General features: G+C 41.1%; 1 protein-coding gene across 2 annotated transcripts in view; it reads right to left on the bottom strand.

Annotated features, from left to right (window-relative positions):
- ACSL1 (acyl-CoA synthetase long chain family member 1) overlaps positions 1-26,339 on the bottom strand; it is a 47,649-nt gene that overhangs the window by 16,305 nt on the left and 5,005 nt on the right. Inside the window, exons 2-10 of one of the 2 annotated variants that reach the window (XM_064449623.1) lie at positions 20,790-21,017; positions 14,379-14,493; positions 13,924-13,988; positions 12,525-12,626; positions 8,491-8,590; positions 8,152-8,330; positions 3,193-3,225; positions 282-314; positions 46-97 (exon numbers count right to left, since the gene is read on the bottom strand). In XM_064449623.1, coding sequence (XP_064305693.1) covers positions 46-97; positions 282-314; positions 3,193-3,225; positions 8,152-8,330; positions 8,491-8,590; positions 12,525-12,626; positions 13,924-13,988; positions 14,379-14,493; positions 20,790-20,984 — 874 coding nt within the window. In that variant the 5' untranslated portion in view covers positions 20,985-21,017. The remainder of the gene's footprint in view (positions 1-45; positions 98-281; positions 315-3,192; positions 3,226-8,151; positions 8,331-8,490; positions 8,591-12,524; positions 12,627-13,923; positions 13,989-14,378; positions 14,494-20,789; positions 21,018-26,339) is intronic. The other variant, XM_064449624.1, reaches the window with a different exon arrangement.

The raw sequence follows: 26,339 nt of genomic DNA, 5'->3' as shown, positions 1-26,339 counted from the left end.
TCTACATTCAGGATAATAAGTTCTGCATAATGTAATAAGGTATACCTGTCGTTCCACTGGTGAAACAGATGACTGCTAGATCTTCTGGCTTTGGAGGCTATGAGAGTTAAGAAAGTAAGTATTAGTATGGTTAAGATAGCAAGGAAAAATATTTTCTTGGGACAAAACATTGAAATACTAGTGTTACTTTTGAGCTATGGGAGATAGGGAGATTTGCTAGTTTGATCTACAGAATACTATCCAGCTTCAGATTAAGTAACTTGAACTAATTTCATACTTACAATAGGTTTTTGCCTGTGTGCTCTTCCCAGATCCTACAGAAAGGAGAGAGGGGGGAGAGAGGCAGTTTAGACATGAGCATGTAGCTTTTTTTGCTTTAAATCTACCAGTCAAACATTACCAAACACCATAATATTCCGTTATTTACAATGTCTCTTAAGGCATTTTAACTTAAAGGGTAACAAAGGCTTTAAAAGGATGTTTTAAGGATATGAAGAATAACTACCATGATCTACAAATACAGAAGTAATAACTAATCCAAAACTCATTTTTTTCCAGCTAGTAAACCAGAATTCACTCACTAAAGCAGCTCAATGTTAAGCAGTGTTATGACAAGCCACAGCAGGCAACCCTATGCCTCATGCAGAAGACGTGTACCACTGACAACCGTTGACTAGACAAAGCAAGGTTAATCTCAGTAAGTACCTTGCACCAACATCACTGCTTGTGAGACAGAAGACTGAGTTTCCCTGTGAAGGGTCATTGGTGGTTTGTACTCCTTTTATACTGAAGAGCAGAGATACAAGGTTCTGTCCTCCAGAACCTCTTGTCCTTCCCTCTCCCTCCTCCTGATTATTCAGGCCTGACCATTAATGATGCCATAGTTCTTTAGGCAGAAGGGAATGGGTACCAAGATGATCTTTTTATCATCAAGGATGTAGTGATTAAGAGGAAATATTTAAAGGCTGGTGTTCAATAGCTATGAGCTTTAAAGTTTCAAATCATGTTATGATGTCATGCCTATTTAAGACTAGAAAAAATACTATCCTAGGAACTTACGCAAATTAAAATGGACCTTTTGTTAAGTATAGCTTTGGAAGCATTCTGAGGGCAGACACAACTTCACTATTGCCTTTACATTCCAAGTACACGATAGTGCTATGCATTCCTTTACTAGCCCTAGACTTCCTTTTGTATGATAAACCTGTTTAGGTAATCTAAGAGGTACAAGTAAAAGGAATATCGGAGTGCACAGTTAACATTCCCATACCTGTATGTTTGCCCTTTTCTCAGTGCCATTATGCAAGAATTTGCCATTCTAACTAGGCAGCACCCTGCTCAAAGCAAAAGCACCTACAGTTAAAGTACCACCAGAAGCTCAATACTTCTCTACAGCCTGTTTTGAGTAAGATCTGGTGTTTACTGAAAGTACAGCTAAGATCTCCACAGGCTTCTTTTAATCCCCTAACAGAACTCCAAACCTCTTCCTACTGAAGAGCCATTTATTCACAGCTACTCAGCTCTAAGTAACCACAGCATACACAGAGCACAGGGGGATCGCTCCACCTAATGTGCATCCGGCACTGTGAATAAAGAATGCCTGCCTTTTAACACTGAGTTGGTCTTTTGAGGTTTATTCCTGATTTCAGTGGCAGTTTTGGCAACCCAGATGGGACTCTGCTTGTGAATCTCAATGGATCTGCGGGATCATGGGACCTCCAGCTGGCACCGAGGGATTCTCAGGGAGAACCTCTGATCCCTGGACCGAGGAATTCCAAGCAAGTCCCCTGGAAAGGTAATAAGGCATTCTTTTAAGGGGGTAATAGAATGTGGGTTTTTTGAGTCCCACCGGCCTGCTTATAAGACATGGCAAAAGCTACACAGAGTTGGGCTGAGAGGTACCTCTACAGGGTTAGAGTCCCCACAGGTAACACCTGCCTATAAGACTCAGTGAAAGCCTCACAGGGTTGGGCTAGGGTCCTGGGCAAGGAGGTTGAGATTTCCAGCAGGGGGCTGGAATCCCAGAGGGAGCTTCAACAGGGCTTGGGGTCCCTCTGACTAGTACCTGTGATAGTGCACGATCACACCCACTAGTCTCTTGGGAGAACGGGCACACTTCCAAGTATGAAACCTATCCCACAAAGAACACCTTTGGGATGTATCTTGAGACATTGGAAAGATCTGGGAGGTGATCCTCTGACTTGGAAACAACTAACCGAATATTGCAATTATTGGTGGCCAATGTATCGACTGGAAGGTGGGGAGAAATGGCCAGAAAATGGGACATTGCAATATAAATACCATCTTGCAATTAATGTTATTTTGTAAAAAGGGAAGGTAAATGGGAGGAAGTGGCATATGTTGATTTGTTCTTTACACCGCAGAATCATCCAGAGTGGCAGAAACAGTGTGTGATCTGTACACAAGATTTTATGGCAGTGGTTTTGAGAGGAGGAAAATGTGGTGAGAACTTGAAAAAGTGTTGTTCTACATGTGATATTGGATACTTTGCTTGACAAAACTGACAAGAAAATAGTATGGAATACAGCCAGAAGGCAGGTGGAGGGAGCACATACTAATGGGGATTTACAGGGGACAGTGGACCAGAATTTTCCATCTACAAATCCCAAGTGGGACCCTAATCAACCAGGACTCAGGGGAATGTTGACTAGATGTCAGAGGTGGATTTTATTTGGGGTAGACATGCAATGCCAAAACCAATAAATTGGTCAAAAATTTATGAAGTGAGACAAGAATTAAATTGGTCCCCTTCAGCCTTTATGGAAAGACTGAAGGTGACTGCCAGAAAATATACTAATTTGGACCCAGAGAAACCAGAAGCAGCAATACAATTGACCACTATGTTCATGGGTCAATCAGCCCCAGACAGCAGAAAAACTCCAGAAATTGGAAGGACCTGAATCTAGAGATTTGGGTAAAATGCTTGAAATAGCTTGGCATGAAGGAGACAGGGGGAAATCAACCCTAGCTGAACCCCTGGTTACGTTGAAGCTAGGGAATGAAGAAATAGAATTTTTGGTAGATACAGGGGCCGCTTATTCGGTATTGAATACATGTAAAGGGAAATTTAGTCATAAATCAGTAGATGATGTTGGTGTGACAGGGCAAAAAGAAAATTGGCCTTTCTTAGAGCCATTAAAGTTTAAATTGGGGAAACAGTGGGTAACTCACCAGTTTCTGTATATGCCTGAATGTCCACTGCCTCTGTTAAGACGAGATCTATTAAGTGAATTAGATGCAGAAATAACTTTTAAAGTTGGAGAGATTAAATTAGTAGTACCAGAATCAAAAACCATAGAGGCCAGAGTGTTTATGTTACAGGATTCCTCCAGGGAGGAACAGATTCCCAAAGAAGTGGAAAATGCAGTCATTCCTTTGGTTTGGGCAAGTGGAGTTCTAGGGCGATCTAAATTGGCAGAGCTGGTGAAAGTAACTTTAAAACCTGGAGCCAAGCCGGTAAGACAAAAACAATATCCTATTAAGTGGGAGGCTCAAAAAGGATTAAAGGGGTTAATTACAAAATTTTTAGAATATGGGCTTTTGGTGGAACGTGAATCAGAATATAATACTCCTATATTGCCAGCAAGGAGATCTGGAGGCAAGGAATATCGACTAGTTCAGGATTTAAGGGCTATAAATCAGATAGTCCAAGATATACACCCAGTAGTGGCTAATCCATACACTTTACTGACCTCTTTAAAAGAGGAACATAAATGGTTTACTGTACTAGATTTAAAGAATGCCTTCTTTTGCATACCTCTGGATATAAAAAGTCAAAGCATATTTGCTTTTGAATGGGAAAGCTGCGCCACAGGACGAAAGATGCAGCTAACATGGACTGTACTTCCACAAGGATTTAAAGATAGCCCAACGATATTTGGGAATCAGCTGGCAAAAGAATTAAGAGATATGGAAAAAACAGAACCAAAGGAGAGGCATATTGTTACAGTGTGTGGGTGACATTTTGATAGTGGCAGAAAGTAAAGTGTTTTGAAATTAATATCAGCTTATTAATTTTTCTGGGCCAAGGAGGATACAGAGTTTCCAGAAACAAAGCCCAAACAGGAAAAGAAGCAGTGATTTATTTGGGATTTGAAATATCTCAAGGACAAAGACAATTAGGAAATGAAAGGAAAGAAGCCATTTGTCAAATTCCCAAACCTGGCAGCCTGAAGGAACTGAGAGCTTTTCTGGGGATGACTGGATGGTGTCAACTCTGAATTCTGAACTATGGACTGTATGTGAAGCCACTATATGAAGCTTTAAGATAATCTAAAGATCGGTATTTGACTTCGACACCTAAATGTCAGAAATCATTCAAAGAACTTAAAAAGGCACTAATGAGGGCCCCTGCATTGGGTTTACCTGATCTGACCAAAGCTTTTGAGTTGTTTGTACATGAAAGGCAACATCTGGCCCTTGGAGTGCTGGCACAATGGTTGGGATCCTGGAAGCAGCCAGTGGGATACTTTTCCAAAAAAACCTGATATTGTGAGTAAAGGATGGCCGCAATGTTTGCGTGCTACGGCAGCAAGAGTGTTGCTGATCCAAGAAGCTCGAAAACTGACCATAGGTCAAAGATTGTGGTATATGTACCACACACAGTAATAACTGTCTTAGAGCAAAGGGGGGGGCGGGTCATTGGTTATCCCCCAGCAGAATGCTGAAATATCAGCTAGTCTTATTGGAACAAGATGATGTAGAATTAAAAACCACAGCAACTGTTAATCCAGCAATGTTCTTGTCAGCAGAAAATCCGACCGGAAATTTAGAACATGATTACCTAATAACTATTGAACAAGTCTATTCCAGCAGACCAGACCTGAGAGATGAACCTCTGGAAAGTCCTGATGTGGAATTATTTACAGATGGAAGCAGCTTTGTGCAAGAAGGGAAGCGAATGGCTGGATATGCTGTCGTTACCACCACCAACCAAGGTTTTGGAGTCAGGGACACTGCCTGCAAATACCTCAGCACAGAAAGCAGAACTAGTGGCATTGAAGCAGGCTCTGTGAATGGCAGAGGACAAAGGGTACATATTTGGACCAATTCCAAATATGCATTTGGTGTAATCCATGCTCATGGAGCTATTTGGAAGGAAAGAGGACTGCTATCAGCCCAAGCATCCTCAATAAAGCATACAGAAGAAAATCTCCAACTTCTGGAAGATGTGCAGAAACCAAAAGAAGTGGCGGTAATACATTGCAAAGCTCATCAACTCAGTCAGACGGCTGTAAACATAGCTAATGGGTTGGCAGATAAAGCTGCAAAGGAGGCTGCAGGACAGGGTATCCTTGCACTAGTACCAGTAAAACAGATAATTCCAAACTTGAAACAGAGATATAAATTAGATGAGCAATTAGCAGAACAATTGGAAGCACTGCAAAATACAGAAGGATGGTGGGTAACGCCAGAAAAACAGGTAATAACCCCGCAAGTTATGACAGAACTTGCAAAAGAAGAGCATGAGCAAACACTCTGGGGTGTAGATGCTATGGTTTCGAGTTTAAAAACATCTGTAGTATGTGTGTAAGGATGACAGGAATAGTTAAATCCATAGTAGCTAAGTGTCCAATCTGTCTTAAAAATAACCCCCTGAACCAAAAGAAACCACCTTTAGGAGTAACAAAACAAGGAAACTCTCCTAGAGATTATTGGCAAATTGATTTTTCTGAGTTACCCAGAAAAACTTGATGTAGGTGTTTGTTAATGCTGATTGATACATTTTCTGGATGGCCAGCAGCTTTCCCTTGCCGCACCAACAAAGCTAGAGAAGTAGTTAAAATATTGCTGAAGGAAATAATACCAAGATTTGGGATGCCAAGGGGAATGTCCTCTGATAGAGGACCACATTTTGTGGCAGATGTAGTTCAACAAATTGGTAACATCTTGGGTATAAAATGGGACCTATATACCCCCTTGGAGACCACAATCAAGTGGGAAAATTGAGAAGATGAACCAAACACTAAATTGATATAATGGAATATTATCGATCTAAGGTGAATTATTGAAAACATGATTATTTAAAAACTTCCAAAGGGGGGAATGTAACCAGGTGATGGAATTAACCAACTACGGGTGTTGCTATACTCCTTGTACAGCCCTGTCCAACTGGACATGAAGTCTGGGGACATGGAGTACACAGATCAGTGTGTTCCTTGATCTGCATTTTACTCTCTAGGTAATCATTAATGCGAACGAAACAATAGACAATATGCTTCTGTCAGAAGAGGATGACAAAATGTGGTTCCATGTAGTGGACTAAGAAAACTGGCCAGGACTGCCAAGATTAAGAACCAAGTAAGTAAAAGGTAATTCCGGCAGGGGGGAGATCACGACCACGGACTCACGGACCACCTACCCAAGTAACACCACCTACTCAAAGGAGAACAATGGGAAAGGACAACTGAGTCTGCGCAATAATTTACATGTGAAGCGAGCAAGTTTGTGCCAGTCACCAAAGCGAAAAATACTGAATACGTATGGATAAAATGAATATGTATATTTTTGGTCTATATAAATCACATGGGAAAGGTGTGTAAGGTATGCACGTTAGGGGGAGCGATCCCCCGTGCATCCGGCGCTGTGAATAAAGAATGGCTGCCTTTTAACACTACATTGGTGTTATGAGGTTTATTCCCAATTTCAGTGACAACATAACCTATTAAGCACCGCTACGCAATAAGCTTAAGACAGAAATCCGGAAAACAAGTACTTAAGTTATAGTCATTCTATTCTAAATTCCTAAATAGTTCATAGTTGCCTTTTGGGAGACACTAAAAGCCTCTACCTCAAAAAAGTGACAAAACTTATTCCTGCTCACTGAAGCATTATGAGAAATATTTAAGTTTGCCTAGCTTCTGAGATTTAGACAAGATGCTCTTGGAGCACCCATTACTGCATTAATCCAAACATCAAGTGGTGGTGCCAAGACAGACCTACAAAGTACTACTGGAAGTCACAACTTCAGCAATCTCAACTTCTAACTTAAAGATAAAACATTTACCCCCTGGTTTTGTTCTTCTATAGCTAGAAGATCCAGTGGAAACCATCTTCATTTGCCAAAAACTGGAGTTCAACTCAAGGAAAGCAGCTGATTTTAGCGTACCAACTTGCACCTGGGCCAATCTTTTTCCAAGTTTAACCCAACCCTTTTGCCAGTGAGCTACAGCACCGTGTAAGTCATTTATTCTGCAGAATGTTTTTAGCCCCGTTTCAACCTGGCAGTCTTGGTGAGGCTAGCTATGATAGAGTTAATCTTAAAAGACATGATGGCATTTTTGTGTCTTTACCAGAAGGTGTCCCTGTTAACATAGCAGTTAAAACTGCTGTGAAAACTAGTTCAGTGAAATGAAGTATTTCACACCAGTTACTGACAGCTGCACAAGGCAAGCACACTTATTTGCAGATACTCAAAGTCCTAGTGAGCCAAGCCTTCACCAGAAACTCCAGCTGGAACCAGGCTAAACCCAGTTTCATAATCTCAGAGTAAAGATGTACTTCATGCAATTTGATCCTGGGACAGAGCTCTCCAAATGAGTGAAGTAGGAAATCAACTTGCGTAAGAGATCTATGCAGACAAAACCACAAGCAAAACCAAGACTTGAACATTAGGTGGCTGAACAAAATGGTTTCTACCTCCAAAATCTGGAAGTCTCATTCCCCCACACTACCATAAACTTACCCTGGAACAGTTTACTGCCATTTTCCTCCTCCCCCAGAAAACATTTTGTCTATTCAGTGTACAGGGGAAGATGCCATTTTTCACAGGACCAAAACCCACACAGGCTCTTTTTGAAATAAGTTATTCCTGAAGTATTAGTCACAGTATTTAATTATCATGATACTGCTTTACATAGGCAAGCCTTAACCCTCAGATCTGATGTTCAGTCTGGACTATGCTAAAAGGCTTTCATTCCATCATCTGGGCATATACAGCTTTACATTTTGAGTATTGTGAAATACTATTAGCAAGTTGTTTTCCTTTTATTTTTTTGTGTAAACTTCAAACCCAGAGATACTGAAGTATTTTGAAACTAACCCACCATGTTTTGTTCACAGTCCTAAAATCTGTTCAGACACTGTTGTCTTCATCCACAAGTAAATGGGATATAGGTTAAGCATGCCTACCTCTATTTCTCTCATGCTGAAGACTTCCACCCCACATTTTTTGCCACGTTCCACAAGATCCATGCCAAAAGACTCCATGATGACAATGGTGTTGAGTATTGGAGATTCCCCCTTTTCCACACTGGTTAGCAGAAGTTTGGCCTTGTCAGGTTTGTCACAGAAAACCAATGACAAGTCAGCTGATGGAAAGAGAACATTATCCATATTACAAGTTTAGACTAGATCCATACATACTTCAGAACACGGTAATGGAAGACTCTTCTGAAGAAGGCTACAGTTCTGCCCTCAGTCAGCTCTGTCATCGTACGTTCAGTTGCTGAACTACTGAAAGTGTCCTACCTTTGTTTACAATGTACGTAATTGCTTCAGCTCCCAGTGTATCGTAGAGCGGCACCACCACCATGGAGAATGCATAGCATCCCTGTTCAATGATAACCCACTGCACAAAGATAAGAGATGCAAGTCACTGTGTTTGCTTATAACAGACCTCCAAGAAAGACTCATGTTTGGATTCTAACAAGAAAGCTAACAAGACAGAGCTTATTTGGACAAGTGTTTCTAAAAATTAAGTGGCAGTTTGTATCATTTGTTTACTTTGAAGACCTACAACATTTTTGCCTGTGGAAGAAGGAAAGAAAAAATAATCAATAAGGAGCTATAGGAAAGAATCCAATTCAATAAAACTCAACTCTGCCCCTAGGAGTAATTTTAAGTATTTTTGAAAATAGAAAAATGTTAACATTAACCATCCCCTTAGCTTCCCTGTTAACAGAAAAGCTTTGAGTAAGAGTACAATTTTTCTTGGTTTTAGGTTATTGAGGTAGCCATAGCCTTCAATATTCTATACTGCCATGGTATATGAATCAGTGAAGGACTTGATCATGTCTTTACACGCATTATATTTATATACACACAGGATCCTTACCTCTGCATTATCTGCATCTCATCTAATGGCCAGACATGCAACAGATGCAATTAAACTAGAAGTATTTTGGAAAGCCAGCCCCAGAAAAATTTTCAGCATTTCTCAAGACTAACCATTGTTCTTTAAAGGAATCTAATCTGAAGACTTCTATAAAAAAAAAAAATGCAATCGCATCCTTGCAAGCTGCAATAAGAAGGATTTGCCTACTAAAAAGTGCAGTACTCAGTAAACATAGTTGATATTGCAGCCTTATTGTGAGTGATGCAAGCTGACAATGCTTTACAGCAAGCCTGATGTCATGCAAAGTACCATCAAGATGAAATAGTCATGCAGTGCTTTTTACAGACAGTAGCTGTTGGGTATAGTTTGTAAACAACTAGCTACACCAAAATACAGGTTAGCATGCAAGTCCTGAAATGGGAGCCTCCAGACACACGAAGAGGCCAGAACTGGAACACTTTCTTTGTTCCCAAGGAAGAGCGACGGAAATTCTCAGAAACGGTACCTTTAGTCAGTTCCAGTTACAGGAACAAAACATGTATCTTTAAAAGTTATCAGAACTTAAAATTCAGCAATGATTGCATTAACAAGAGTGCTTGTTTCCCTTCCCCACCCCAAACTTTGTCATGCTTTCCAGTGTTTTTGCAGGACACTAGCCAGTTACCTCACCCCCCTATGATGAAAAGTTTAAACATCATTCAGCTGGTTATTTCTTGTAATATTGAGGCTACATCAAAAAAAGTTGCTAAATCTCAGTTTTATGAACTGTTTATTACGGGCAAGCTTCCTAAAGTAAATTCTTTACTGATTGAGGCAGCCTTAAACACGGAATTTTTCTGAAATCTGAAAGCAAAGTAAATTCTCTACTGGTTGAGGCAGCCTTAAACACAGAGTTCTTCTGAAAGCATTTATGCAATAGGTAAGTTGTACACCTCTTGCCCAAAAAAGCTTCTTTTAAAACTTGTACAAGGTCAGCTAATAGGTAACTAGGCATTCATGCAGACAGACATACTAAGTCTAAGCAGGCACACCTATACCAGCCTTGAAAGGGTCCACTGAATATTTCTTCCTAGATAGCATCCACCTGTACATGTAACAAAGGGGCAGCTGTGTTGCTGTTCAGCAGCTTGAAGTTAGTTATTTTAATAGGGTGGTGGTCTACTACAGTGCATTTCAGAAGCTGCACACAGTGCTAAAAACTTCCTGTTGCAGCCTCCAACAAGCCTCACATGCTATCATTCTCAATACAACAACCAGCATCTTTATTTTCTGGACTACCAAGACATTTTTACTCCGTTTTAGCTTCTAAGGTTAAGAGTATTTAAATACAAATATCAAACCTTGACACTTGAGTTCTCTCTCAAAGACCAAGCAAGCAACTAGTACTGAATAGACAGAGGTCTGAAAGTTTCAATTTCTTTTCTGACATGGCTCTGATCTTCTATTAAGGGACACTGTATATTTCAGTGTCCTATTTTCTCAATCCAAAACACAACTTCCTTGGTTGCAAAAGAGATCATCTGTTTTCCTACTCAAGGAGAAAGTAATATTTATTTAAAAATCCAAGTTTGGCTTTTTTTTCCCCGGTAAACATTTAAGCAAGTAACATGCTAGGATTTTCCGCATTAGGGGATTTCCCCAGCAGTTGCTCCCTGAACTGACAAGTGTGAGCCACTTCATACAAAAAACCTCCATATAATCTCCTGTCTGGATTAGTGACTATGTTGGGGATGTCACAACACCCATCCAGTAGTTTTCAACAGGGAAAATACCAGATTTTAAATTGCTGGTTTAAACGAGTCTTTCCAGCTCATTCCCAACCCAACAACTCAGAGCTTGCTGGAGCAATGCAACTCAAGCACATTTTGTCTCTGATCCAAAAGCAGGCCACGCTACCATGCTCACCCTCAGAAAGCCCACTGACCCAGCAGTCAAGGACTTTGCACCCAAAGGCCTGTAGAGAAACAGTTAAAACTGGAACCACACTAATATCTGGCTTCCTTTTTTACTTCCAGTTCATAACATTATAGGCACAGGAGACTAAACTGAGGAGCCTGTAACACCATGTCATTTCACAGCTTCCTAGCTGGAGACATCCCAACCTTTTTTCTTACAGAAATAAAACTGTAGCTGTTAGAACCAGAATTCCAGCAGGTAAATCCAAAGAGCAATCTATTGAAGATTTCAAAGTCTGGAAAAAAATAGTGGGTTCCACCTGCCTGTTTCATCCGTACAAGGCTAGACTTAGGGGTTTTTTTGTGGTATGGTTTGGAGAGGAAGACAGGGGTCAAGGTCACTTGTCATACTACTTGCATTTTAATGACAGCAGGGAAGGCTCAGTGACAAACTGAAATCAGAAGAGATCCAACAGCAAGCTGTTGTCCAGCACTCCTGAGACACTGATATAACTTCTAACCCTGTCAACACTGCAGATGGCTCCAGATAATGGCATCCAGCTGGGAGTGCTTAATCAAGAGGGACAGCATATTTTTGACAAAACTTAAGAACCAGTCTCCTGTCTTAATACAGGTTTGGATTGAACCAGCTTAATGCAGCAAGACCAGCTCAAGCTACTAAGCTTAGACTGTTAAAACAACAGTTTATGTAACTGTTACATAAACATAGGTTCAAAAAATTCAGCCCTGTTAAATAATTTAATAAGTCTAGAGAATAAATATTTCATAATATTTTTAGAAACAATCTATAACCACTTCTGGGTTAAAATGAATAGACACTAGCTAACGATCTAAATATCCCTATAGTCGTCGCAGGTTTGTAACATCATTTTGCTTTGTCAGGTGATCTTTAATTATGTCATTTTCTATCCTTCTGCCCCTTTGATAAACTGCAATTAATTTTCAGTTAGTGCCTTCATCATCAGTTCTCCCTCCCAGAATCTTTGTGCCTCAGGGCCTGGCAGAGATAGAACTGTCACCTTTAGCCACCTTCTATTTGTCCAAATATTTAATCACTAAATGTTTCTTTGGGTTTTGAAGCGTTTAAACACCCCCTTGTTACTTCTAACCACTTTCAATTACCTTGTCCTCCAGTGTCACTTTAAGAGAAAGCAAGTGGTGATTACATTCATAAGGTACCACATTAGCTTCCCATTAAACAGCCCTCCTCTACAAACTGGAAGGAGTGGAGAATGAGTTATGTTCTTCTGGATTCCCCGATTCTCTTCCTGCTCTCCAGCCTTCTACATTCAGCTCCGGGAACAAAAAACCAATATATGACACTAACAGTTGGGTCAATTATCAGTTTTTGTTCTTGGCTAAAGATGCCATGTCTATGGCTTGTGGGTCTACAATGTCAGCCTTTAGCCTTTTCCCAGTGCCAAATGGACTCTTAGCAGGGAAGTTCAGTACACTGCCAAAAAGCAACAGATCTAAGAGTGGGCCACTTCAATAGGAGCTAGACCACCAATACACACTGTCAAGTATATTACCTCAGGTCTGTTTTGTGAAAAGATTCCTATATATTGAACATGAGATGGTTTGAAGCCTCGGTGAAGTAATGCAGAGCCCACACACTCAGCTCTGTCTGAAACCTGGAGGGGCAAAAAAGAGAGATGATAAAAAAAAATAGAGAGCAAACTCATCAGCATATACCCCTTGATATTTTACCTTAAGTCTTACAAAAAGAAGGCCAGTAACTAGTATGAAGTAGAAGTTTTCTAGGCTATTTCAGATGTCCTCAGTGACTTTGATAACCTAAACACTGCAGTGCCATTACACTGCACTGATTGTAGATACTACACTTGCACTTAATATGCAGCACAAGAGACACTTAATCCAGTTGGACTTGAAAGTGTTAAGCGTAAGGTTAAATGTTAAGCTCACATATGCAAAAGAGGCTGTTTTGTTGTATCTGTATTAAACCCCAGAAGTGACCCTGGAATAATTTGGCATTATAGTTCTGCTCAATCGCAAGCACTACATATGCCATCCTTCTGCTTCATTCAGTGCCTATGGGAATAGCATTTCTCCCTTCAAAAAGCAGGAGAATAAGGAGGCAAAACCCAGGTAGTTCTACAAATGAAGCTTGGGAAGGCAGTTTACTAAATTCCTTCCACATAGCACATGACCTGAATCCATGTTAGTCACATGACTCAAACAGAAAAGCTTTATTAATGAGAGGTTGCACCTAACAAGTGCCAAGCAAAATCACCTTGGAGAAAGTGAGGTCTGCTACATACAAAAGGTGTCTAATGACCTTAAAAGTATGCAATAGGTGAGGTCTATGCAAATTTGAAGACAATAACTGATTAGATCAGTAACAAGCTAGAAGTGCGCAGCTCTTAAAGATTTGCGTAAAGATATTTTTAGCAATTGTGAAGGAGCATGCTACTAGTTAGAAGTGTATCTGTTACCACCCTATACATCCATCATTCAGCACTATGGAGATAAATTGTCAATAAGCACAAGTAACATCTGTAGACAGGATTTTTCCTAGTGTAAAATGAGCCTCTGAAGCAAGCACCTGAAGTAGTAGCAGTCTGAGCCCCTTCTCTGACTCTGAGAAGCTGCAGCCCTTCAGAGGCAGTGTCCAAGTTCTAAGCAATTCAGCAATGAGATGCTAAATGCTGCCAAGATAATCCCAAAAAATTCTGAAATAAAACTGTTAATAAACCAAGTAGGTGCAGGAGATACTCTCTTCTCCCCCTTACATGTATTTGAGGCTGTTTCTTTAAGATACTCTAATAGGAACTAGAACCTTTCTGCAATATTCTGCTACTATGTTAAAACATTTATAAATAATTAAGACTTGTTATATCACTTTACTGGATGTTTTATCAACGGACTCAGCAAGCAAAAGCAGGTCTGGCACTAAGAGAGACTGCTTACCTCTTTGTAGGAGATCCACTCATATGGCTGGTTTGGTTTTCTAACACCTAGACACGGACCATTATCTAAAAATTATAATAAAAAGTTACTCAAAATTTAACCCCCGACTCCTCTGTCCTAACACCACACTAACTACACTCTCAGTGTTAAGCCTCTAGGTTCTTCGCAGACACCTTCAGAAGACAACCCTTTTGTTTTAGGTGGGGCAGGGAGGAAAGCTGGGGAAGGACAGAGGCAACAGGGTTGGTTTAGGCTAAGGAACACAGCACTGACTTTATTCACACAACTCAGCTTCGCAGGTCAGTTAAACTTGCCTTCAAGAAAGCTCACGCCCAATACATTTATCATATTGCTAGGTAGACATCCCCTATCCCCAACTGCATTTCAAAAGAGCCTAGACCTTTAGTTCCTGACATACCGTTGGAAAAAAAAAAATATCTTAATTTTAGACTTACTTGATACTTGCAGACCCCTTTGGAAGATATCATAAGCTGTTCTCACATCATCATAGTAGTAAATCAACAGTTCATCACTGTTAAGAAGAGAGGACCTTCGAGCATGCTCACCACCCTAAGAAAACCAATTGGAAAGGTTAGACACACTTGTTGGTTATAAATACACCACAGTTTCCTGAAGGAATAAAACCACCTCATTCATTAAGTTTTGTTATAAGCCTTGGCAAATTCTGTTTGAGAGAACTTCAGTTCTTTTCACCACCGGGAGTTGACCTGCAAGGTTTCCCAGGACATTGCTGAAATCGTCAGCCTGCTCCCTGCAGTGGAGCAGTCAGGCTAGGTATTATTCCTCAGCTACCTACAATAGCAGAGAACAAATGAGAACCACAAAATGCCTTTTGACACTCCTTACTAGACACAGGGTTTTTCTTAAGAAATGTTTTACTCTATTATTGCAGTGTATAGCATTACTAATTCCAGCAAGCTTTCTAAATCATTCCAGCCTCAGAGCTCTCTAGATACAATATTAATGCTGAGATCCTAATCAACTTTTCTAATTAAGATTAAAAAACATAATCATACTTCAAACTGTGGTTTCAAAACCTAAGTGATTTTAAGGGTGATCAACACCACCCTAAATCAAATGTTCTCATATGTAAAATACCCTTTGCCAGATAAAATTGAGTCCCTTAATCCAGTTTAAATTTCAATTTTACCAGAAAAGGTTTCCTCCTGATCTTGTTAGAGGTAGTCAAGACAATACTACCTTGAGGATTAAAGTCACCATTTTTGATCAGGTGAGCATTTACATAATTTACACTTGGAAGTCAATACAAGAATTTAATAATTCATAGCTTAAACATAGCCTTTTTTTAGAGTGGCTGATTAAATAATCTTATTTTGTATCAATCAAGTTTCACAAATTGCAGTTATGCAAGTACTCTCAGGCCACATTTATTAGTACTACTATGATGACAGACACCTACAAGCAAGTTCTTAGCAGGAAGACCCTAGCTGGTTAAACAGAGGGTCTTGGGTAAACATTGCATATGATTCTGTCTCTATCAGTGTAGAGAACTCCTGGCTTTTTCAAAGTCAAATCCTGACTAACTCAAATCCTAACTATATCTGTGCCTGAATTATGTCATCATCCACAACATCAAAAACCTATTCATATGCAATCATAGGCTCTTCCCAGCCATTGGTTTCTTTTCCTGTTTTCAAAGTACCCTAGAAGATCAGACAGTAGCTCTCCATGTATAAGCTAGATAAACATAGGTTTACCTGCAGATGTCATATTGCCCATGTCCACAGAAAGGAGCTAGCACATTAAAGGCACATCAGAGACAAAAAATATATTTTAACACTAAAACAAGTCTAACTTGTTTTAGCAAAACAGTATGCGTAATGCAGTGCTTGCCACTCCTCTGACAGTAAGCAGAAACGTACACTCTGAACATGACCCAGAACAAGTTAATGACTGGCTTACCTCTGAAAATTCATAACATTAGAAATTCAAGAGCATACTTGCACTCAGACCAACATCTACTCCATAGGAAATGAACAGATCACTAGTACATGTGTCTGCCTGGGAAGAAAAGCAAGACTGCTTGCTTTATTGTGCTGATTTCGCACATCTTGAATAACCTAGGTCAGTTTCTAGATTTTCCCAGTTTTACCACCTCTGGAGCTAACCTGAGGAAGATCCCACAACATAGTTCGTAACCACAATCATAGGTAATGTTGACAAATGCAATGCATCAATACCATGTTTGATATGCTACAGTTCCTGCGTCAGGTGAATATCCCAAGCCATTCCTTGGCAACAGTCAAGAAACTTTTTTTCTCCTTATCTGAGCTACTACTGTTTTGTTTACATGCCCTATTACTCAGCACCACAAAAGCAGTTTTTGAAGGGCCTGGGGCACTAACCATATTTGAGGATGAGACTTATCAGACAGAGAACACACTGCTTAGATGCAAGATTGACTGCACTGTCCTTCTGAAAAAACAAATATTAACAGGCTACTGTTGAAAAGACCCCATCAGTTCTCATGATTTTTCAGTAAAGGGAAACATGACCAACTTATGGTTCTGCTTACTTTATTCATTTTCACCCAAAGTAAAGTGAGATTAACTGAACTTTCAACAGCTCTAGAGTACCAGTTTTGCTGAAAAACACCCAGCTTCTTTTGTGAAGGCCATCAGGAGTTCAATATTCTTCAGAGATGCAGTGGAATACAGCTGGATATGCTCAAGATCATTTAAACCTTACCTTATGCTCCCAGTTTGAATTCATCTACTGGGAAATATTATGGCATTTGTCTATACTTGCTTGAAAATAGCAGTTCTTGCTACTCTAAGAGCCTGTCCAAAGGGTCCTTACCCAGAATATTTGTGTAACATCAGGGAAACTTCTGTCTGCAGCAAACATTTTGTTGTTGTAATGACCAATGATTTTCAAAATATCTCAATCTTAGGACTGGAATGTTTGGCTGATTTCATGTTATTTGAATAGGATCTAACATAGAATCATAGAATTGTTTACGTTGGAAGACCTTTAAGATCATCAAGTCCAACTGTTAACTATCCCTGCCAAGTTCACCACTAAACTGTATGCCTAAGCACCACATCTATACATGTTTTAAATACCTCCAGGGATGGTGACTCAACCACTTCCCTAGGCAGCCTGTTCCAATCCCTCACAACCCTGTCGCGGTGAAGAAACTTTTCCTAATATCCAATCTAACCTCAGCTGGTGCCACTTGAGGCCATTTCCTCTGGTTACCTGGGAGATGAGACCAACACCCACCTTGCTATAGCCTCTTTTCAGGTAGTTGTAGAGAGCGATAAGATCTCCCCTCAGCCTCCTCCAGACTAAGCAACCCCAGTTCCTTCAGCCACTTCTCATAAGACTTGCTCTCCAGACCCTTCACCAGCTTCATTGCCCTTCTCTGGACATGCTCCAGCAACTCAATGTCCTTCTTGTACTGAGGGGCCCAAAACTGCACATAATAGTCAAGGTGCGGCCTCACCAGTGCCAAGTACATTCCCTGCTCCTGCTGGCCACACTATTCCTGATACAAGCCAGTATGCTGTTGGCCTTCTTGGCCACCTGAGCACACTGCTGGCTTATGTTCATCTGGCTGTCAACCAACACCCCCAGGTCCTTTTCTGCTGGGCAGCTTTCCAGCCACTCCTCCCCAAGCCTGTAGCGTTGTCTGGGGTTGTTGTGACCCAAGTGCAGGACCCGGCACTTGGCCTTGTTGAACCAATTACAGACATTAAAGGTGCACAGGCTTTGCAAAACACAGGACTAATGCCCTATTTCTACCATTATTGTAGCACTGAAATTCTACACAATACAATGCATGGTTGAATATAGCATGAATCTCAGCAATGCAGTCTCACAGTAGTCAGACTTTATTTAGAATTACTCTTCATTAATCTTGTCTCCCCTCCTACAGACAAGGGATTCAGGTGGATCCTGGAAGATTTTCTCCTATACTTCCAAGAAGTTCTCCTGAAGCGAGATCAGGTTAGAAGCTTTGAAGACAAGAGGGTCTCTTTCAGTGACATGCAACTGTAGTAGGCATACTTCAAAAATAGTGCTCCACATCTTTTAATTGTGGCATCTACTCTAGAAAAGCTGATACTTTCAATAACTCTTTGTACTGATATTCAGCTAAGCATGCCATTTTTACGCTCACTCAGTGATGGTTAAAATGGGTCACTGGGCACTGGCCTACCAAATCAAAGCTTTCTGGAGATGGGAAATGACCTGGAACAGTAATAAATAGGATTATTTTTTCTCCCATATAAACCTATGAAGATTTATTATCAGAACATGTAGAAACCTGACCCCAGTCACTGACTTCATTTAACTTTGTTAGAGGCAAAGGAAATAAGTCACAAGTAAGAATTAAGCAGAAGCTTATTTGTAGTCCAAAATTATTATTATTAATGAAAAGGTAAATTAGATATTAAAACAGTAGAGAAGAGTTGCTTTCTGCCATGTCTTGTTTTAAGCACATTGCTTACTCCCTAGACCTTTTAATATTGTATTGCTTAGCCAGGAAAAAAAGTTAAGACATAACTTGAGAGCAGTATTTGATATTGTTCTTCTGTGGGAGTGCCAATCCATCTTAACACATGTATAAGAATGAGGAAGTCAAGTGACATTCTAAGCGAAATGTAAGGGAGAAACTGAATGCCAAGCACTGCATTATACTCTTGTTACTGTTATAAAAGGACTAATTCTAACAGACACTTGAAATCTGCTTCAAAACGTACATGCTCATTTCATTACAGTTTGATACAGTTTACAACATTACTTTAAGGGCCGTATCTGAACTGTCAATAAACAAAACTGGATAGATCTTGGGTCATTTCAACACACTATCAAAGTCTGAGCTCTTATCACCATGACATGCTAACACATGCAGCTGTTTTTTGTTTAAGTTTTACTATGTTCAGTCTTCCTATTAAAACATTTTCTGAAGAGGCAGTGAAAAAATAATGCTGTTATACCTATCTTGCTCTGATCCGAGAGCTGATGTTAATTAGTACAATATGGATCAATGATGCATTAAGTAGTTTAGTGAAGTCTCATACTACCAAACAATGATTTCAATCGCAGAATCCAGCAGTGCTGAGCAATTTAGCTTGAAGAGGTAAAGGCAGTGAACTGAGACTGCTGTCAAGAGTCTCAAGCAAATAAGCATTTGTCACTGGTTTTATGGGCAGTTAGGGCCACTGTTTGACCATCTTCCAATGCAAAGCCCCCCCCAAATATACTGAAGACTATACTGACTAGTGAGGCCCTCCACAGCTGGAAAGCTTTCACTGCTAGTCTATTCCAGCTGCTGCTGGACATGCTGCTCTACAAGACTATTCCACTCACTGCCTCAGTGGTTGCTGTCAGGACTGGGAAAGCTCACCAAGAGAAGTAAGATTTAACCTCCAGATCCTTACTCTACACATGTTCCTTGAAAAAAGATATATTACTGGCAATTATCACATTGACAGAGCATATTTTTGTTTCCCTTTTGTGTAATTCTAATAGCAGACCTTTACTTGCTATAGTAACATGATGCGCCAAGTAAGCTTACTATATACCATACTGGGAAGAAGATCAGGAAATAAGTGGTACTAACTAAACTTTTGAGTGAGGGGGCCAGCTAATGGTTCATTATTCAATTTCAATATCATTAAACATTGCAAAGAAAGTGCCTGATTGGAGGCTGACAGAATTTTGCATGAAGTTTAACCACTGTAAATTTCAAACTGCTCTGCCACATTTGTTTGTATCAGTTTGCAGTCACATCTACTCTTAAGCACAAGAAGCAGCCATTTTAATTGCTCTTGATACAGGACAACTGGATGCAGTTGATCCACATAGAGGAATGCACTGAAAAGAGATACTTCAGTTGCAAGTATACATTAAAAAAAAATCTATAGTGGTAGTTTCTCACTATCAAGAGTAATGCAAGGAACTAGCAGTCTTACAATCCTACATTTTGTAATTGCCTCCCTTGAATATCACAACCTTTCAAAGCTGGCTCCTTCCTTCAAAAAAGGAAACACCCTGTGTACCCCGAAGAAATACAGAGGCACTCTTGAAAGAATTAAATAAGTGAAAAAAAATCTTGATTCTGTAGTGAACAGGGAAATTGTTACAACTGCTGCTCAGGAAACCTTAGCCACGTAATCAGTTGACTGTATTTGCTTCTAAGCAAATTTGACTTCACTATTATCAAAAACACCACCTAACAGCAACTCTGACTCTAAAGGGCATAAAACAAAAGCTAAACTAGCATATCCAGAGTTTAGCATGTGGTTGCTTTAATTTCAACTTACTTTACGGCTGGCATCTCTTAGCAGGACTAAGATCCTTTCCACAGATCATCTGAGGACAGTTAGTACCCTCTTCATGCTTGTAACCCAATATAAAGTCTCATCTGTCAGCTATTATAAGCTAAATATTGTAACAGTAAAGTATTAGCCTAATCAGTATACACCAGCATACATTCTCTGACCCCAAGACCTAATTTAATAGGTCATCACCTAAGCACGTGTTCAGGAATTGAAAGCTACACTGTGCCAATTCCAACATTCACAAGTTTCCTCCCACCAGTCAGATCTGAAGCTCAGTTTTCTAGGCACAAAGTTTTTTTCTCCCATGCTAGTTACCACCACGATGACCTCAACCCTCAAATTGGTTTTCAAATTCAAAAAGCAAAAAACTGAGTTCAAGCCCGTTCAAGTGTTTTAGAAAAACACTCCCAGAAATGTATTCCCCCCAAAATTAAAAGTTTAGAAACACTTATGTAAATCAGAGTTTTGTCTCCTCAATGCTGCCTTTAGGATTCAAAATTCAGCAAATGACAGCATCCATTAAGTGACACTTACCTCTACTTCCACAGATTGCATTGCTAAATCACATGGTGGTTTTAGTGCTTTCGGTCTTGTTGCATACCAGTAGGTCGTGAGAGCTGCAAAAGCACCGAAGCCCATCAGCGTATTTGTTGGAAGGGTACGCACATACTGTCTGACATCCCCAAGCTCTGGCATTCGTAGGTGTCTAAACAACTCATGTGCTTGCATTGCAGTTCAGTGCACTTGTCCCGATGCTGGAATCTGTTGATATGAAATAAAGTTACACACAAAGATTTTAAATCTCCTTTTGATTCTCTGTAGTTGGGGAGCGATGTATGCTTTGTCCTGCTAGCTTCCCACTATCAAAATAATTTTATCTGCCACTAGGCAGGCAATAACTTTGGACTTCAGTATTGCAACTAGGTAAGCAAGCTAGTTCATACTCGAGAAAAACAGGTGGGGTTGACAAGAAGCAATTCCTGCAGGGTTTGAATATTGCTTTTAACAAACAGTACTTTTTTAAACAAATAGTTTGCCTTTTTTTTTTTTGAAGGACAGCATTTCACAAACACTAAATACTTACTTGTAGAGTAGCTGTACTATAAGACTGTTTAAACAGTAATTGTCAAACAGGGAAGTCAGGGAGAGTGAGCACTGGCGTATAAGATGTTAACTTGCCTGCAATAGGCTTAGAGAGAGCGTCTTAATCCTATAGTAGCATACCAGGAGCAGGGTTTTTTATCTCATCTCTTAAGTTCATTAAATAAACTCGGTCTCTCTCTTTTCTACTCTCCCTTCAATTGTGCACAGAAAGCTCACAGCAGCAAGCTGCCTTCGCAGCTGATATCCTCCCATAGCTCCTCTATGCTAGCAAGCTTCCTATTTCTCCCAGCACCCTGCCAGCAATTTATCTCTGGTCATGAGGCAGACTGAAGCAGCATCTAAGAAGGCCCAAGGCAGCAGCACACAGCGATATAATCAAGCACAGGAAGCACATTTGATTTCACATTCACATAGAAGGAAGAGCCGAAAGAGGCTGCTCCCCGCCGGTGCTCGCCGACATGGCTATTCCACAGCAAGAACCAGCTGCAGGGAGGGGGGAAAAAAAAGGGATTGCAGTCAGCTCAGCTGGTGCTCTCCTCTACCGCCAAGGTCTCCGGGGACATTTGTCACATGCCAAACGCACCAGCGGCTGCCCACTAGGTGAGGGGTAAGCAGCGGGCAGCTGGCCTGCCGGGGCCAATGGCAGCCCGCACCCAGTCACCCCACCGCCCGCCGACGGGCGCCCGGCCGGCCGCAGCGCTCACAGGCGCCTGTCACCAGCTCAGCTCAGCTCAGCCTCCGGCCACCCAGCCGCGCTGACAATGGCCGCTCTCGGCAGGCAGGAAGCAACGCTTCCCTGCACTGAGCTCTACTTGCTTGGAGAGCCCTGACCTCTTTATTCAGATCATTTAGGTCCGGCCATTTCCTATGGACAATAAAATTAAACACCGGACCTAAAGGACGTCAAAACGTGTGTTTAAACAGCTAAAACATACTGTGTGACTATACACCACTGCAGGACAGCAGCACAGGAGACGCTGAAATCCAAGCAGGCAGAATTATATGCTTCTTGGTTTTAAAAAACCAACCATACCAGGCTAAGATTTCATATTTCTACAGGAGAATCTCTAGTTCATAGTCTGCCCTTGAAATCTTCGCTGATGCAATCGGTTGTTCAACCAGGCAACAGAAGAGTTGCCTAATTCACAAAAAGTCTAACCAGTATTTGGACAAGGATTTACTATAGACAGCAAAAAGCCATAATAATAGTCCAAAGGGCCCGTAGTTTCACAATGTTAGCAGAAGGACAGGCTGAAGTAAGGTCACAGATAGGGGCAGTGTCAGCATGGAATCAAGTTCCACCTCTGGAAGGGCCCTGGACCCACGGAGTGCTCCCCAGCCTGCAGGCGCTGCCCTCTCTCCCCAACACTCTTAGCTTATATGGCATAGCCTCAGGGTACAGGGCTACATCATCTACATTCGCCGTGCAGGGCCACCATAGAAATGCCTTTTTGTTATTTGCACTGTGACACACAGCAGACCATGCTCAAAATCCACAACACCCAAGGCTCTAGTAATGGAAGATGAAAAGGTTCCTCTTCATCTTCCTTGGCATATAAAAATTTTTTTAAAAAAATCAATTACTGACTTAGTAGTTACGATTACCACGCTGTTGCATTTTATGCACCAAATCATGCATTGCAGGCATGAAAACTACCTCTTAAGTTTAAATATACACAGATGAACAGTAAGAATAAAAGGTCATTCCAACAAGGAAGTCTTGGCTTACAAGTTAATTTTGGGTATATCATAAGACACCATGTTATGGAACTAGTAAAGGGGGCTGTAACGTATGTAAGGGCTAACAGCAAGCTATCTCTTTTCTTCTCATGCCCCAGAATAACAACTTTGGCTTTTAAAAGAACAGATACTCGCTTTCCTCTCTGCATTAGTCATGATGTGTCCTGCACACACACGCTATATGATTTAGGAATGCAATGTATTCAAAAGGCTGTGATGTCATTACAGCTAACAAGAACTGAAGCAAACATGATCATTTCATTCACATAAAGAGTCCCACTGTAGCCAAGGAGCTGCTATGATTTCAGCCTAGGTGAAGAAAAAAAGATGCATGTCACTACTTTTCATTTCCTTGACCAGCTGTTTGTAGAGCAGCCTGTAACATAAAACCTTTCTCAAGCAGTTATACTGAAAATTATCAGTTATGTAATGAAACCTGTTGCTGCTCAGGTTTATATTGAGGGATGGCTTTATTACACCTTCTGCCTCATCAGCACAAAAACCAGGGTTAGGACAGAGTTTTCTGCAAGACTAAGCAAGTCCCAGCTTTAACACTGCCTGCTAAGTCAAATACAGAAAACAAGAATTGATAGAAGACAAAGCCAGATGCAACAGAGAATAAATTCACAATCTTAACATATGCATTCAAGTATACCCCATCAAGAAAGGGGGCTTCAATGCCTCCTGGTCTTCTTTGATCCATCTCAGCATTTACTTGGCTCATGCTCCAATCACATCAGACATCCAGAGTCTTTACCATGACCAAAGGAGAGAAGTTTAGAGCCTTTAGTTTGAGATACAAATATGTTCCCAGTGGAGCTACGGCCTGGCTTTCAGTCCTTCTCCTCAAGGAAAGACCCCACTAATCCTGCTTGTCTTGAGTGAGACAAAACCCACGTTCTCTTCACAAACTCAGGTCCTGCAATTGCTTCTCATCCAGACAGGATCTGGACCACAAGGATCAGACTCAGAAACTCAGACCCAGCACAAGACAGGACATAGCAAATTACTGGAAGTCACAGCTGGAGACCCAAAGGAAGATGATCCTGGACAAGAAAAGGACCAGTCTGTGATACTCAGGCTGCTACACATAGCAAAAAACACTTGGAGGACAACGGAGAACATTTGACATCAAAAGCACTTTTTCCTCAATGCAACCAGTAGACCTTGGTTTGTTTTTAAGTTTAGAAAAAATACCAGATATGGGAAAGTAGTTTTCACAACAGGGCAAAACTGCTTCAGCGATAACAACCTGTCCTGGCCACCTCCACACAAGCAGTAGTTTCCAAAATCCAGCCCACGAAAGCCTACCTCTGAACTCATTGTATCAATTACGCTAAGGAGTTCAGTATGGCTCAGCAAAGCCAGCTCTCTGCTCACACACACGCACACACCCCACAGCACCCAGGACTCATTCTTTACAGCAGAGCCAGTATCTCAAGGCAATGACCCAAGTTGGCAGGACTCTGCCTGTCTTTGCCGCTCCTGCTTTTGGCTTACAATGGGCTATTTACAGTGGGCAGCAGCCTGCCTATTGTCTATCCATAGCCAGACATCGTTCGAGTGCAACAGAAGATAACAGGAGAGCAGCCGTCAGCTTCTGTATTGCAAAGAAAACAACCCCAAGAACCAACAGCCTCTCTTCCTCTCTACCCTAATATTTAGATGAACAGCACACTGGCACTGCAGTGGCCTGCCCTAAAGGCAGGTCCGCCACATGGTGTAAAAGAAGTGGCTGTGTTATTCCTACAGCCTCTTGCAGGCAGAAGAAAGCTATGAGACAAGTTGCCTATCTCTTATTATGAACAATATGGCCCTGAAATGTTTTCACTATAATATGCTAGAACATGGGATCAGCTGCCTATATCCCTTTGAGTTATCCTGACAGCTACTTGCCATTGCAGTTTGTTGTTTTCTTACTGTTAAGGGTTATGCTGTAGACTTAAGTAAAACAGACCTGTGCAAGCTATTTCTCCACTCATCCTTTGAAAGGGCAAGTGCAAAATTACATTTTAGCTCCTTTATTGAGTATAAAAGAAGGTGCAACAAATAGCTTTAGCTATTAACAAGAGAAATCCTTTCGTTTGAAAAACATACGTAATCCTAATCTCAGAGCACATTTACAATCAGTTTAAAATTGAGTCAGTCCAACCTGTCCCAGATACATGGTCCCATGGCCCTCTTTGTGCTGGCCAGGCACTCGTCTGGTTGTACAGTCACACTAGGGAAGTGATCTGGCAAACACCATTTCCCTGGGTTAGTTCTGATGCTAGTTCTCAGCTAGATTAACTCTTGTCTAGTTGACTAGATAGGCATTAGCTCCCAGAAGGAAACAAGACAGCACAGCTGGGTAAAGGGACAGACATTGTAATACTACGCCTTAACTATCCAACTCCAAACATTGCATGCAAGTCCTCCCAGAATTTTCTCCCCCTGCCCTGCAGTTAAGACAGTAACTTGACTGAGGTCTTACCATCACCTGTGACAGCACCAGACTGTAACCAGCAAGAAAACCACAACCACCCTCAAGATAAAGCAAAGGAGCATAGGTAATTGAGACCTGAGGGAGAATCCTCAGTTTAAGCCTTGTATAACATGAATACAAAAGCAAGATGTCTGCTGTGGTGCCTGTCTGTCATGTATGGTGTGACAGCCTCTCCTTAGACACAAAGGACTTTCCTGAACAAACCAAGTACTGTTGAACAGTCTAATCACACTACCTCCCTCTCCCCCCCCCCCCCCCCCCATTAAAAAGTGAAATCTCATCTTACCCAAAATCACCTAGATTGCCCAGCCAGGCTTCAGAGCTATAAACCCTCCTTTTAAAAGAGTAAAATGTGTTCATCTGATTCGTGTCAATATGGAACTGTTTTTGCTTGTGTAACCAAGGGCCGTTCAATTGACTTCCTAACTGTCTTAATGGTTGGAATGTTGATTGGCGATTTGTTGCTAACAGTGGAAACATCCTGATACAAAGGAGAGCGCCAAGATAAGGGAAGGCCACAAATCAGCCAGTAGTGATAACAGGGAACTTCTTGGCTCAGAAGGCGCTGAAGCATGAAAACTGGGGGAAAGGTAATTCCGGCAGGGGGAGATTGCGACCACCGACCCAATTCAGGACCAAAGAGACTTGCCCCCCTCCACCCACCTGTAAAGAGCATGCATGCTAATCTACATGGCAAGCGTGGCTGATTTAACTACGGCTGACCAACGGCAAGTGGGATGCTTATCACTGACCAA

This window comes from Phalacrocorax carbo, chromosome 4 (assembly GCF_963921805.1).
Source record: "Phalacrocorax carbo chromosome 4, bPhaCar2.1, whole genome shotgun sequence".
Classification (NCBI taxonomy): Eukaryota; Metazoa; Chordata; class Aves; order Suliformes; family Phalacrocoracidae; genus Phalacrocorax; species Phalacrocorax carbo.
The sequence above is the reverse complement of the archived record's forward strand: the minus strand, read 5'-3'. Positions and strand labels throughout refer to the sequence as shown.